The following is a 15,658-nucleotide window of genomic DNA, read 5'->3' on the forward strand; positions in this document are numbered from 1 at the left end:
ATCCAGACCCAACCAAAGTGTCTAATCAGATTCACAATGGCCTCAGACTGGAACTTATCACTAGGTATAGTGCGAAGAGTATGTGTAAATTGAACTTTGTTACTAAAAATTGAGGAGGAAGAAGCATATCCCACCTAAAATTGAAAATATTTATAGTTACTGGATAGCAGGAGCCAAAATTTAAATGAAAAGATAGCTTCTTAATATTTGAGAGGGTGATGAACAGGGATCCATTTGCCCTCACATCCTTCTGTAGAAAATGACTTTGTTTTTGATCTTCTACTTACTGGGTGAAGATGGGGACAATTCTCACAACACTTTGGTTTCTCTATCAGTAAAGAGGTTTCAGGGCTGCCTATTGTTAAGATAAAGACACTTACTATCACTAGTTTTCATGGGTGGGACTACAGCAGTGTCAGGAAGATCTCTTGGACATTTTTGGACAATCTTTCTGGACATTTTTTTACTCCTCTGAGTCAGGATATCCTGCCTCTTCATCAGGTTTAGCATCTCACGTACAGAGATGATTTGCTGAGTCCAAGTCTCAATCTGTACAGTCACATGACTTTGTCTCCTGTGTACTTTCCCTGTATTACCTCTGATACCTTAATTCTCTTATGCTCCTTCTTTTCTCTTATCATTTCCTGCTGTCAGGAGTCCTGAGTATGTATTTTCTAAAACTTGTCTTAAGTGACATGAAAGGAGTAGTACTAATAAATCTGTTTTCCCTACCCTTCTCCCACCCCTTCATAATACCTCAATGCTCATGTTCAACTTGAAGAAGTTATGAAGAGTCATCAACCAATTTTCCTGGGCTTTGGGGCTGGAGAGGATTATAAATAGGTTGTCTTTCTAAGAAATTTAGAAATAGTCTTATTTGGAACAAGGAGGAAATAGTCAGAACTGATTGTATAGCTATAATCTCATATAACAGAAATCTTTATAGTTGTTACTAAGTTAAATTCAGAAGTTCTTATTTGGTACAGAATTCATTTTGATATAAAATCAAGGTTATCATTAGTATAAATTTCTATTAATACTAAATATTTGAAAGTACAGGGCTTAGATCCAGTCCTTCCGTTGCTGTTATTATAAACAGATCTGAGATGTTTAAGCCTGTGAGTTTAGGGCCAACTTATGAATTCATGGCTCTGAGTTTATTGTTAGGGTGTTTTCAAGATTTTAACTAAAAATAGCTGAGAGTATCTGACAGACAACAATCCATATTACTTTACATAGATAGTTGGTTTCCAAAAACATCAGAAATCCACAGAATGTGATATTAAATGGATTTTATTCACTTGTTGAGAGTAGTTTGCTCTCAACAGTTTTCCCAGTCTGAGATTCAAAGAAGAAATTGAGCATCTTTGAGTTACTCTGGTAGTGGTGAAACAACCACCAGACAAGAACTGCCTCTTCATCCACAGACAAATACTGTCCAAAGAAAGGACACAGTTACAGGCTTAGGATAGCTTAATCTGCTAAGGCAGAGTAGGCAAGTCCTTAATTTTTCTGTTTGTCTGGTCTATCAGATATTCATGGGCCAGAATTCTGAAGACCAATGCTCCAATATTTTGAAGTAAAGGGCTGTCCAGGTGTTCAGCAATCTCTATCACTTGGCTAAATTTTTAGATGCTGTGTTAGCTTCCTATATATTTTCAATTATTATCAGTCATTCTTGGATTTCTGACAAGTTTGAAAAACTACATAGTCCCCTAGACAGCCCAGGATTTTTACTTTGAGAGGATGGTTTTCAGATGGTATCCAATCTAAAGCAAAGAAATAGTCAAGTGTAAAGTTTTTCTCTTTTAAGTTAGGATAGAAGACAGTGTTCAATTTTATTGACAAAAATGTTGGACTGGGTGTTAAATCTATCTTATAGTATATAATTTACAGTATGTAGTAGATGTGTTCAATTTATATTTTGAGAGAAAGTTGTTTCATTTTTTTTTAATTAAACAGAAAGGGTGAAATGTTACAGCATTTTCTCTGTCCAATCACATTAGGGCAGTGACAGGTCTGTGATTGGACAGGAATAGGAAGGCAGATTAAGAAGTTTAGGAGTGAGGAGGTCAGAGGTCAGAAGAGAAGCAGGAGAGAAATCAACATGGAAGCAGCCAAACAAGAGGATGATCCAGACCCCACATGGTTCTAAACAGCCACAAGTAGTTAAGGTTTTCACAAGGTTAGAATAATTTGGTTAAAACATTGTCTTTATCTTTTGGCTCTGAAATTATTGTATTGGGATCTTGAAAATTGTGATCTTATTGATATATAAACCTGATTATAAGCATTAAGAGTCATGTCTTTACTGGGTAGCTAGGTGCTAGATGACTGATTGTTGGGGGGGTGTGGCATTGCCTGTAAATGAGATGATCTTGCTAGCTGGGAGAAAATAGCAGGACCCCACTGGGACAAAGTGATGTGGCCGGTCTGTACCAGCAGGGCAAGAGAGTTTGTGGAGTGATCATTTTTAATATTATCTGCAACAGAAGAGTAAACACTCTTGTTCTATAAACTGAGAAACTCACTTTTTAAGGTACGTCAATTGTTAGATAAATGAAAAGCATGCCTTCCTTACTTCATCACTAGTCCTCATTTCTATTAGCATTTATGGAGACCTAAGCATGGAGATCAGGCAACCACATATTCCTGACACTCCTTCATGTGTCTTTGCTGTAACATACCCTGTAAATTCTAACATACACTCTAAATATTTTATCTTCTCTTCAATCCAGTCTCATGCTTTTAAGGTATCACTTCCAGTGTGATGTTCTATAACTCCCAAGATCCAATTGATTCCTTCATTTATTATTCCTGTGTTCTGTTTTTATTTTTAATCCTCTTATTGTACCTTATATTATTTATTTTTATTTCTAACAACACAAACAGGAAATTCATTGAAGCTATTTTGTTGGCATGAATTTCTTCAGGAAGAAGTGATATCAAATTTTTGAGATCTAGTGAGTTATTTATCATATAAAATCTTGTAACTTGGACCTTCTCAGTCTTTGATTCTTCCACAAGAAAATTAATATCATGATAAACTATACTTTTTAGTTTCTTAATATTGATATTTTTAACAGAAATTTTATTTTACTATTTTTTTTTAGAGTTTCTAAAAGACCTTATGAAGAAGTAGATCTATAGGTTTCTAGTCTATTTTTGAGCTTATTAGAGTTTAGGGAAGATAGAGTTCATAATATCCACTGTTTGGATGAATCACATGAAGCCTACCCCTAAGAAATATGCCAAGTCACCCACCTTTCCTTGCATTCTTTTCCACAGTACTTTCCTATTCTTCCCACTCACATTCTGAGCTGTCTAAATTAAATCCTGTATTTCATTGGAATTGTGGGTAATTAATGCAGCATCAGTCTACAATGAACCTGTCCTTAGATCTTTTTCTGGATTATCATAAAAGAAAAGGAAAGAAAGGAAGAAGAAAGGAAGGAAAGGAGGAAGGAAGCAAGGAAGGAAACTAGAAAGGAAGGATGAAGAAAGAAAGAACAAAAGGTAAGAAGGAAGTGAGGATAAGAGGATGGAATATAGGATGGAGGAAGAAAAGATGAGAGAAATACTCCCATTATTTCAGGATCACCAATAATCTTGCTTGTCATTCACATCAATATATCCTGAGACTTTACTGACACAGGCTTTGAAATAATTCTCTAATTTTATGTTCCTAATAACTAATGCTTTGCAGTTACTTCTTCTCGTATTTGTATTTGTGAATTTCTCTGGGTTTAAAATAACTTGTTAAGCTAGTTAATGTGGAATCCTAATCTCGTTTCACCATATCAGTGTGATGATTTCCCTTATGACTCTCAGGGATCAACAGAGACCCAAAGGAAAGTCTGTGCTTTATTCCAGCCACTAATCAACTACCAAGTATTTCTGGATAACCTCTATCCTGCTCCAAACAATGTTCTGGGCCTAGTGACCATGTTAGTCAATGTAAGCATGATGCTCCAGCAGTTTGAGCAATTTCAAGTGCCATTGAAAATAGGCAGTGATTCACATTGTCAGGGCTTGGTTGAACAGAGTAACTTGCAGAACCTAGACCCATTCTATCTTCTCTATGTAGCTTAGTGTAGCATCTCTGGACCTCATAGTTATTTGCAATAATTTCTATATGTTCTTTGTATTTCTCTCACTCTTTTTTCTTTCTGGTCTTTTTGAGACAGAATTTTCTTTTGCAACAGTCCTAACTGTCTTGGCACTCACTTTGTTGAACAGGCTGGCTTTGAGTGCATAGAGATTCTCCTGCCTATACATTCCAAGTTCTAGAATTAAGGGCCTGTGCTACCCCTGCTGGCACAGTGTTTGTATTTCTTTCTAAGAACATAGCACACTATTCCAAGATACCTGAGGTACTACATAATGCCCTAGAATTCTTGAAGCAGCAACTGACATAGTTGATCCTCCTGCTCCAATAACTCCAACTAGATATTTTCCAGTGCTGTTCCTCCAGTTAGGCTTGTATTCTTCCTGCCCTGTTAGAAACACAGAACATGACTCCATTGCTTTGGTGGTGGAGAAACAGTTGTCAAATATCTGGTAGCCCAGAGTGTGATTAGGCAAAATATCCTTCCTCTCATTAATCTCCTTGATGGTGTGGATCATTGTTTTCATCCAGCGGAAACCTCGGAAATTAAACCTGGAAAGGGAACACATTTGTGAGCCAGTGGCCACTAAGTGGGTTAGGAAAAGTAAGTTTTTCAGCTAAGAAGCTTCAGTGAATTGAGTGGTTGCAGCATTTGATGATGGAACAACAGGTGCCCCATATTTCTGTATATATCAAAGGTTTAAGGCTTTATCTTACTTGTTCATATTTTTCCACTATATAACTGTTTCATGCTACTATATTTGGAAATTTCTTGTTATTTCTTTTCAAAATTGTTCTTCTACTGACAGTTTTCTTAACCAATCACACCTAACAATCCCTTAGAACAGGCTATCTTACTTCAGTGAATGTACTTGGAAATATAATTATTCTCTCATTCTGCACCTTTTTCTTTCTGGATATTAATTATAACAGTAAAATAATTTTAATACATTAAATATTGTTGTAGAAGTTATTAAGATTAGGATTTAAATTTCTGCATTCTATGCTTCAAGTATAAAATACAACTTGTTTTGGAATATGTTTAACTGAAGTTATCTTCTTGCTGTTGTCATATAAAAATGTATGTATCAGCCTTCTATTTTTTTTTGTTTGTCATTTGTTAGAAAGGAATATATTGCCCCTGTAGCACATCACCATATTGTTTTCAAGGCCTTCCACATGAAGCCACACCAAAACCTCCTTTTCTTTTCCTCGTTTTCACCTGAATACTAAACATACTTTAGCAAAATGCAAAGCAATTATGTAACTGTTTTCTGGCTATGTTCTATAGCTAGCTGTACTATTCAATTTGATATCTTTAGTTTAAAAAATACTGTAACTTAAGTACCTAAAAGTAATTTAGGTGTTTATTATTAACAATTTGCATTTTCCTTCCTGTCTTTGTGAATGCATGTTCTGTTACATATGGAGAAGAGAGGTCAAAGACTAGTGTCTTCCCCAGTCTCTCTCCACCTTATTGTGAGTGAGAGGGTTCCTCCTTGATCCTGGATCTTGATTTGGCAATATGAGGCTTCCAGGAATCCCTATTGGTCTTCCTGTTTCTGCTTACTGAGCCTTTTGGTAGCACATTGTCACCACACCAAGCTGTTTTTGGGTGGGTCTAGGGCCTTTAACTCAAGTCCTCTTTCTTGGAAGGCAAGATCTTTATGAAATGAGACATCTCCCAAAAGAAGTCTGTGTAATTTGTGTTTTGTTTTAGATTTTCTTTTTATTTACATTTAGCTGTTGAATTCTCCTGGTGTTGTATACTATAAATACAGTAATTATAATAATGGAGAACCAATTTTCTGTTTCTCGATTCAGAAAGTGTTGATCACTGTAAGCAAGAAGAATAAAGCAAAGTATGTGTGTGTATATATATATATATATACATATATATACATACATATATATGCAAAGTATGTATATATACATATATATGCAAAGTATATATATATGTGTATATATATATACATATATACATATATGCACAAAAGAAAACTGAGATGAGAATAGATGTATGAGCAAAGAATTCAAAGACCATGTATCCTAGACTATAACAGCTACACAATGCTTGAAGGATGATAGAGAACTGGAGAGAGCACAGCAGACAGACAGGTGGTGTGGGAAGTTACTACAACTAAAGAAAGACACTTGAAGTAGAAAAACATTAAAGTCTAGAAAAGATCAGTAATTCAAAGACAAAGCTAGGCAGGTAACACAATTAAGGAAATCAGAAAACAGAAGAGACTACACCAGAACACTGTTTATCATCCAGTTACTTAATTTCCAAGTTCATACTGATAACATTACACATCTAAATAAGTACGGCAGTATCTTTTAAAAGTAAGGTAGGATCGCTACTTCAGCTTGTTTCCTGTTTCTGATTGCTTGGAAAACCTTTTTAACACTTTATTCTGAGTTAATAACTATGTTTGTTGTTGAAGTATGTAGCGATTTTAGTGAACAAAAATGGGAAATTCCTTCTATTTTGACGCTGCTGTTGACATAGCATGTTTGTGTTTTCTTTTGGTTTTACTGTTGTGAAATTACTTCTTAGATGTAGTTAGCCTCATTAGAGTGTAATTTTATTTCTAGTGCTTATTAAGGGGTGAATTTGGAGACAGATATTGTTTAAATTTGATTTTATCATGGAATATCTTGTTTTTTCCATCTGTGGTGATGAAAAGTTTTGCTTTGTATAGTAGTCTGTGCTGGCATCTGTGGTCTCTGACAGTCTGTAAGACATGTGACCAGACCCTTCTTCCTACTGGTTTCAGTCTGAGAGTCCTGCAGTGACTTGAGGTTCTTAGATTCATTTTGAAATTAAAAAAGAAAAAAGAAAAACAGATGTCTCTTAAAATCTTGCCAAATCAAAGAAGATGTAGAGTCCCACAGTCAGCATTAGTCTGGGTACTTGAAAATGTGTGGAAGAGGTAGGGGAATGATTGATGAACCTGGAGGGAATATGGATTCCTCAAGAAGACCAACACAATTAACTAACCTTGACACTTGGGTGGTCCTATAGACTGAACCACCAACCAAAGCACTTCAAATTCTGGACCTGGGCTCCTGCACAATATAGCAGACATACAGTTTGAACTTCATGACAGTCCTCCATAACCTGGATGAGGGAGCTGACCTTCACTCTGTTATCAGCCGGTGGATTCAGTTCCATTAACTGGGCTGCCTTGTCTGACCTCAGGGAAAAAGAATGTTTCTAGTCATGCAGTGGCTTTATGTGGCAAAATGGGTTGATATCTGGGGTTGGGGAGCTCCACATTCTAAGAGGTGAAAAAGGTAAGTAGTGGGAGAGAAGCTTTATGAGCAGAATTCTGGGAGAAGAGAATTCGTGGTAATCAGCATGTAAAGTAAATAGGTAGAAAAGTAGATAGGTAGGTAGGTAGGTAGATAGATAGATAGATAGATAGATAGATAGATAGATAGATAGATAGACAGACAGACAGACAGATGCAAAGATACATAGATAGGTACATAGATAGATACATAGATACCACACATAATATTAAGACAGACTTCTTTTCAAGATCTACAAAATATACACCTGCTTTGAGCTTTTAACTATATTTTTCCATTAGTCAAATAATTAGTTAATTCTTCCCAAAGGAAAAAAGCTATCTGCCCCAAACTGGGTATTTACAATATTGAAAAACCTGGAATAATCTTCAGTATCCAGTGGTAGCTTCTCAGCTGTACGGAAACTTTTTCTATTTTTAAAAATCATCAAATAGAAAGATGATAGAGTAGTGTGAATAAAACTGGTATTGAAATGAGCAGTAGGCCTCTTACTATGATTAAAACTGCATAGAAGTGATGGCACTACCTTAAGGATTAAGAAGGAAAACATCTCAAAGTAAATAGGTGAGGCTTGGGGAGAGTTTCCTTCATTCATTGGTTTCTATTATGATTCCCACAGTACAATTACACGTTGTGTATCATTTTTTCTTCAATAAAACATGTTATAAATTTAACTTGTGTATAACTTAAACAAAGCAAGATATAAAACTCTTCTTTGTATCCTTTCATTGTAATATTTTCAGAATAATATAAATCTTCTTCACGTATTTAATTTAACCACTGCCACCTGTTACTAGTATCTTATGAAAGTTGTTTATTTTCAAATGCGATTTCTCTAAACCACATCGTGAATTCATGGAGCAGCTATTGTTAAGTAAATGATGACACAACAAAAGTAACATTAGATTAGATCCACTCTAGTTTCTGAATACTATATAAAGTAAGTCTTGGATGCAGTTTTCACACTAGGAGACTTTGAGTTACATGAAGAAAGTGTAAACTATTTGGAGAACATTGGAACTGAGTGCAAGTAAGAGGACTGTGGAATGTTGATGGTGAAAATTAACATAAATATAGACCCCAATTTTAAAGGAATATGTTAAAAAATGAGTATCCACTCATCATAAAAATAAATATTAAGTATATCCCTAAAAGAACCATAGTGAAAAAAATAGTTTTTCCAGAGGATATTTTTACTTCTCACACATTTCTATTATAGGACATATAAAGTTAATTCTTTTTTATAATTGATTTATTTTATGTGCATTGGTGTTTTGCCTTCCTGTATGTCTGTATAAGGACGTTACAGACAGTTGTAAGCTGCCACATGGGTACATGGAACTGAACAATTGTACTCTGGAAGAACAACCTGTGTCTTAACTACTGATCCATTTCTCCAAATCCACAAAATTATTTGTAATAAGCAAAGATCTTATATTGAAAATTTAAAAACCTATAATATGATATACATACTGGTAATCACAGCATAAGGCGGAATGAGGAGAAATTTTATCATTTCAAGGTGAGCCTAGTCTACATTTTAATATACTAGCACTCTAGAGTTAATGGTAAGACCTATCTCTATAAACCAATAAGAAAAAAATCAATAAAAAGATATTATTGTACTTCCCATCTGACCTTTCATTGAAAAAACTTCCAAAGTTCCAGTAAATATTGGAGACTAAGACAAGTAATTAAAAAGATGGAAATTTAGTGTGGGGCATTATTATAGAGAGGTGAGAGCTGTGACTAAGTGATGATCTGCTGCTGTGATATCACTGGCATCGCTCACCTCATGTGCTCTTCACTGTAAAAATGAAAACCATTTAGAGAGATGAAAAAAAGTATTAATTAGGGACTCATTACAAATCTCACTTTGTCAGCAACCGTACTAAAGATTGCTCCCTCCAGTAATAACTTAGATTTGAATCATGTATGAAAGGAAAAGGGTTGTGATTAATATAGATATAATGATGTAAGAAACTGCCAACACAGCTATAATAACCAAACATATAATGGAAAAATCTCATATATTAGGTACTATGTCTAATACAATTAATATCTATACTCATACTATTGACAATCTTAAGTTTATTTTCAAAACACTCAAAAATGTATATAAAAAATAAAAATGGATTTTTAATGGTAATGGAATTGGAGATTATTGTTTTGTTTTCTTTTAATGTCTTGGATTATTTTTTATGTCTAATCTGTGTATTTGTACTTGAGTAAGATACATATATTAAGAGACATTAGTCCTGTCCCTACTTTTATTCTCTGACAATAATTGCTATATTTGAGAATTGAGTATTCCATTTTTGATATGATATCTTGCAAGAGTCAACAGTAGGGAGAGAAGTTTTCCTGCAAGTCAAAATCATATCATGAGCATTTCCTCAGACATAAAGCAGAGTTCCCAGACTGCACACATAAGCTTGAACTTGTAACAACAGTGAAGCTGCAGCACACTGTGCAGCACTTGAGCTTCTCAAACCTCAGTGTTCACACACACCAACAGAAGTCTTCTGAATGTGTAGAATCTCTTCTGCAGATATGGTATACAACCCCTGGTTCTATATGCCTAACAAGCTTTTGGATATTACTGTTTCTGTTCCAAGAGAATCCTCTAAGAAGTGACTTTCTGAGAACCTTCCATAGAAAACTACTCCCGCTATAAACTAAAATTGTCAGGGCCCAGCCTCGACACAGAATAGGAGTTCTCAACTGGAAGCAGATATATATGGAATGCACATAATAAATATACACAGACTAACTTTTGGGTACAAATTAACAGGTATTTTTCAAGAAAACTTCTCTCTCTTCTCTCTCTCTCTTTCTCTCTTGCTCATTCGCTTGCAGCTTGAGGCTGCATACACACTGGATTCTCCTGTATACTCTGCTTTTCTCCTGTGAGCTTTTCTTTTCTTAAACTTCCACAATCCTACACACCTCTGTGCATTCCCCTTTCAGTCTCACACACTTGTCACACACATCTCATATGCACCACATGTACACTCCTTTCAATCACACATATTCTCTGTACATACCTCACATTCTCTCTTCACTCGCTTTTCACATTCTCTCTTCACTCATTCTTCAAATGCTCCTCTTATGCTCTCTCACGACTTTCTTGCACCAGTCTTTCACTGACACTCCAAAAGCAGGTAGAAAAAATACATTGTATAAATCAATTCAAAATTGCCAAATCAAATTCAAAAGAATAACCACATCCCATAAAGAATCAAGAATTACAATTGTTCCCCAAAGATTCAAGCTTCCCTATTCCAGGGCCCATAGCCAAAATAATAATTACAAACCTATCATTATTTAAACTTTAACTTTTGACTTATTATACTTCAGAGCTCAGAGCTCTGAGGCCAGCTACTTGCATTTTGTAATGCCAGTTGAAGCTCTAATGATAAATGACATGGGCAAAGCTGCCAGGCAATGGCCAGAAAGAAACAAGTTAACCCTTAACTCAGTAGTTCTGCTAGCTTTCTATTTCCATACATTGCACACAATGACTCTAAGAGTCCCAGTGTTTTGACTTAGATTTACTAATACATAATTGTATGTATGCTGTACTCTATTATCCAGGAACCACTCTCAAATGTTGTGCAAAATTTCTCATAAAGACAGTATTTTTTCCTTTTTTGAGGTCCCAATGTTGAATCTAATTCATTTTCTAATTTCTTCAAACTTTCTCTACAAGTCAAACATTAATCTATAACTATCACTGTGCAGTTATTACATTGTTTTAAAGATGAGGACACACAGCATGCACCTGGACCATTAAGACAGTGCTGTGTTGTGCCCAATGCCTCAATTTTTAATTGTTAAAGCATCACTGCATCAAGGAACATCTAGTTTAACAGAATTTATCAAAGCAGACAGAGAAAGAAGTAAGAAAGTCAGATATAATAGAATAATTATCTACACCAAGGCCAACTGAATAGCAGTTACACACAAAAGAAATATATACAGCCGTTGTCCAGGGCTAAGGTTAGGAGAAATGGGAACAACTGGTTTTTACAAAGAGCAGTGTGGACTACTAAGATGTCTCCATTCTGGCCTATTGCAGGCAGTCCCTTATTTCAGATGGCAAGTCCCCTGGAGGGATGTGTCTCAGGCTTTTCATGGTCCCAGATGCCCCCTGTTCTTTTTTACAAGGAACTGCCACAGGCTTCTAAGATGTCTCTGTCCCACATACTGCAGGCAGTCCCTGTTACTGTATGTTGTCCCAAGCATGAGATGAAGACAGAAAGTGCCAGAGTGAGAACTTCAATGGAAATACACTCCCCAAGCTATCCATTCTTTTCTGGCCACCCAAATTAACCTGAAACAAACAAACAAACAAACCAAGATTTAACAATGGCTTACCCCTCACACATGGGTGATTCTATTTCCTCATCAGAGTCACTTGTTGGGATGGTCCTATAGTGAACAGGAAATAGCCCTCCAATAACAACAGAATGGTTTTCAGCCTCGACATATCCAGTCAAATTAAATTTGCGCAGCAACCTGCATGGCACATTCGGGTCAATATAAATATTTTGAGCATATGACTCAACCCACAAAATTACAGCAAATCCCAGATTCAAGCACTTTTTTCTGCTAGCCATTTTCACGTGGTGAGCTTGAGGGTAATGAAAGTGTTGAGGTGAAAAAAAAGTTTTAAGAAGCACCTTGATGGAGTGTTGGAGTGTGCATATGCCTAACCTGCTTGCTGCTCCTGACTAAATAATTTCATGTTGTAGACATAGATGTCACAACCACTTGCAATTTATGGATCTGGAATAGGAGCTGAGCAATCCTCTGATAGGAGGCACCTGTTTATCCTGTGTGCTTTGCAGTGATGAACAATGACAGAATCATGGGATTCAATTTGAAAGTTATTTTAAGTTGTAGAAACTCTTTCCTCTCCTTTGGCATTAGCAGCTTCATCAAATCTCACTGCAGCCAACTCTTTGGACTTTGTGCATGCCAGGAAGGTTCTCCATTGTGCAGCCACATTTCCAGCCATTTCTGCTCCTTTGATTGCTAGCCCTCACTCAGAGACAAGTTTCTTGTTCCAGGTTAAGGCATAATGATTCCAAGTTTCCCAGTCTTCCTCTTTGCTCATTTTCAATCATTCCCCTTAAAACCCTTAGAATAAAGTTTATACAGTATTTTCAGAAGAAAATTCAGTACAAGTTTTGGGTCATGGAAAATGTATGGAACAATTTGATCACATGTTTTTTCTCCCAACAACATTTTAAAGAACCAGTAGAAATAAAAAAGAAAAAAAAACCTTGACATATATGTTTTACTTATAATGTTGAAATTTATAATAAAATAAAGCACTGTATAATATGGAGCTCAGGGAGTCTTGTGGAATATATGTGGGCAGTAGGGGGGTTTCCCAGAGACTAAACCACTAACCAATGAAAGAACATTAACTGGACATAGGTTGTTTGCACATATGCAGCAGCAGTGCAGCTTGGTCTTTAAGTGGGTCTACCAACATCTGATGTGAGGGCTGACCCTGAATCTGTTATCAGCCTCTGCGCCCTGTTTCCAAAACTGAGCTACCTTGTCTGGCTTCAGCGGGAAAGGATATGCCTAATCCTGCAGTGACTTGATGTGAGGTTCTGGGAATGGGGTGGGGAAAGGGACTGGGAAGGACCTGATAAGAAGAGGATCCTGGGATTCTTCCCCTTCTCCTCTAAATAGGGAGTAGGGAATGGGGAGAAGATCAGTGTGAGGGGCAGTGGCAGGAGAAGTAGGGCATAATGTTGGGACATAAAGTGAATGAATAAAAGCATTTTTAAAATCCTTAGTGCACAAGTTTTACTTATATTAAAGTTAATAATAAACTAAAAGTGCTACATAGAAAACTTAGAATCAGCTATAATTTCATCACATGCTGGGATACAAGGGTCTTGTAGTTCATATTCCTGAATACATTTAATGACCCATACAAAACACAAAACAGTTCAAGTAAAAAAAAAAAGAAGACATCAAATCAACACTTAAAACTACATTCCCAATTTCTATAGTTTACCTATATTTTCTACTTCTTCACCACTCTAGTGTCTTTCATAGGCAAAAAAGTAGTTACTGTGAGCAAGAAGTCAAAAGAGGGGGGATGTTCTCTTTTTATCATGGTTTTACATGCAGTCTTCTTTGTATTTCTATATTCATGTCCAGTTATGATCAATGCTTACACATGGTACTACATGGCTATATTTTGTGCAAGTTTTTAACTTTTTCATATTTCTCTATATTATCTCATTGAGTATGAGAACATGGCTTCTATTTCTACAAAGAATAAAAATATAGTAGTGAAAGTAATCCCTTCATTCAAAACAATTCTTTCACAAGTACTCTTCTTACTATAATCCTAACATGCATTTGTTTTTCACATGGTATCATTAGAATCATCAGTCAACCTAGCTACAGGGCTATCAGTGTTCCATGTGTCCACAGAGTCTTTATTTTCAAAGTGTATGGGCCTCATAGAACCTTCCTTATATTTTCAAGGTTTTGCTGACCAGTCTTAGTGAATAGCCTGATTCTCTGGTGTTCTCTCCCAACATACTTTTCAGAGTTTGGCTTCATCTAATAAAATGTCTCATTGGTTAGGAATCACTCCTCAGTGCCAATAGCATGAGAATCCCTATTGAGCTTCTGGGCTACATCAAGAATCTGTCCAGAATGCCTCAGAATGTTGCCTGGCCTCCCTTTCTTCCCAAAGGCAGCGGTTTTGAGATAATTACTATTTGGTTGTCAAGGACACCTCTTGCAAATTATATTTATCACCCACAGTGACTTTTCCTAATCTTCACAGGAAACAGTATTCTAGAGACCATAAAATTATTAAGTCATATTAAGTTATATTGTTATTTTCAATGAGTACCATATACTTTAAAATAGTATCCTCATGGCTTAATCTTTCTCACATCATGAATTAGATACAGGTTGAAGAACCTTGATTTCTGTAGCAGTATTTGGTATCCAGTTTGGGACTCTTCAAAATACTGGTCTACTTCTATCAGGGGAACAGTTATTTTATCTTCTAAATGCCATATAAGTCAACAAAGGTCAAGAAAAGTTGACAAAAGTTCTCTGTACTCTCACTGGGATATGTCTTGTGAAATGCACATCTATGGGAACTCAATGTCTCATTTCTAAGCACACCACCTCGGGTGACTGTTTTGGTTTACCTTTCGTAAATGAGCAGACATGCACTCCCATGCCAAATGCAGGCTAGAATAGGGACACAAAAACCCATGTCCTCTTTTAGTCCCATACAAAGAAAGGACATGAGTGAAGTCTGGGAACTTAAAAATCTAGCTCTAGTCTCTTCATTAGTTTGCTTTCTTTTCCTCCTTAGGATCCCAGCACTCCACTGTTTTCTACTTTGAGTGCCATAAATTCTCTGGCTGAGAGTGCATATTTTTCAGAGTCAAACTCAATGCTATATAACCATAAATACTGCTTGAATTAGCAGTAGGAAATTTGTTTTGTGCCTATCAAGGTGAGATTGATTCTATCAAAGAATTTTGAACATAGGTTTAAGAATCCCTGACTCAGGCAAATGATGCCATATGGATGTTGCTACAAGTAACCATGGTGTTTAATTGTATGTGAAAACTCAGTCTCCTGGGTCTGAGATGTGAGTGTAAGATCCTCCATTGTCCCTTGCTGTGTTTCATCTTTGTAGATCTCTAAGGACACTGCCAATAATCAGTCTGTCCTCTAATAATACCGAGAGATTCTGTCCAGACTTGCCTTTGCCAGTAAGCAAAGAGAACACCTGAGAACACCATACTCTCCTCAACACAAATAAAGAGTATTTAAAGGCAGTATGAATTTAGGGAAAGCTCATGACCCATGTATACTGCTGGTGAATGGTGTTGGGTATTCTGAGAAAATAGAACATCCTATCTGCCAAGGAGAACTCATAGTGGATCCCATCCTTTGGCCAGATATCATAATATCTTATCAGACATTACATGCCAATTACACTTCCCAACATAATTGTTCAGGTTTTTGACTACTTTCAATCTCAGCAAATGATGAAATATCAAGTACATTTTGTGCCATGAGAGTATATGCATGAACACAGTAATCATCACCTTGTTTCCTAGGCAGAATTCTTTGAATCAGTAGGGATATCAAGAGTGCACTTAGTTTCCTGGATACTTTTTTTATTAAGGAAGATGTTGAGATCAGGTTATTTTCTGCTCT

General features: G+C 36.1%; 1 protein-coding gene across 1 annotated transcript in view; it reads right to left on the bottom strand.

Moving 5' to 3' along the window:
- LOC116094309 (vomeronasal type-2 receptor 1-like) overlaps positions 1–11,832 on the bottom strand; it is a 25,193-nt gene extending 13,361 nt beyond the window's left edge. The window contains exons 1-3 of the mRNA XM_031376168.1: positions 11,807–11,832; positions 4,369–4,660; positions 9–134 (exon numbers count right to left, since the gene is read on the bottom strand). Of these exons, the coding sequence (XP_031232028.1) occupies positions 9–134; positions 4,369–4,660; positions 11,807–11,817 (429 nt within the window). The 5' untranslated portion in view covers positions 11,818–11,832. The remainder of the gene's footprint in view (positions 1–8; positions 135–4,368; positions 4,661–11,806) is intronic.
- Positions 11,833–15,658: the final 3,826 nt, after the last annotated feature.

Source organism: Mastomys coucha, unplaced genomic scaffold (genome assembly GCF_008632895.1).
Source record: "Mastomys coucha isolate ucsf_1 unplaced genomic scaffold, UCSF_Mcou_1 pScaffold16, whole genome shotgun sequence".
Classification (NCBI taxonomy): domain Eukaryota; kingdom Metazoa; phylum Chordata; class Mammalia; order Rodentia; family Muridae; genus Mastomys; species Mastomys coucha.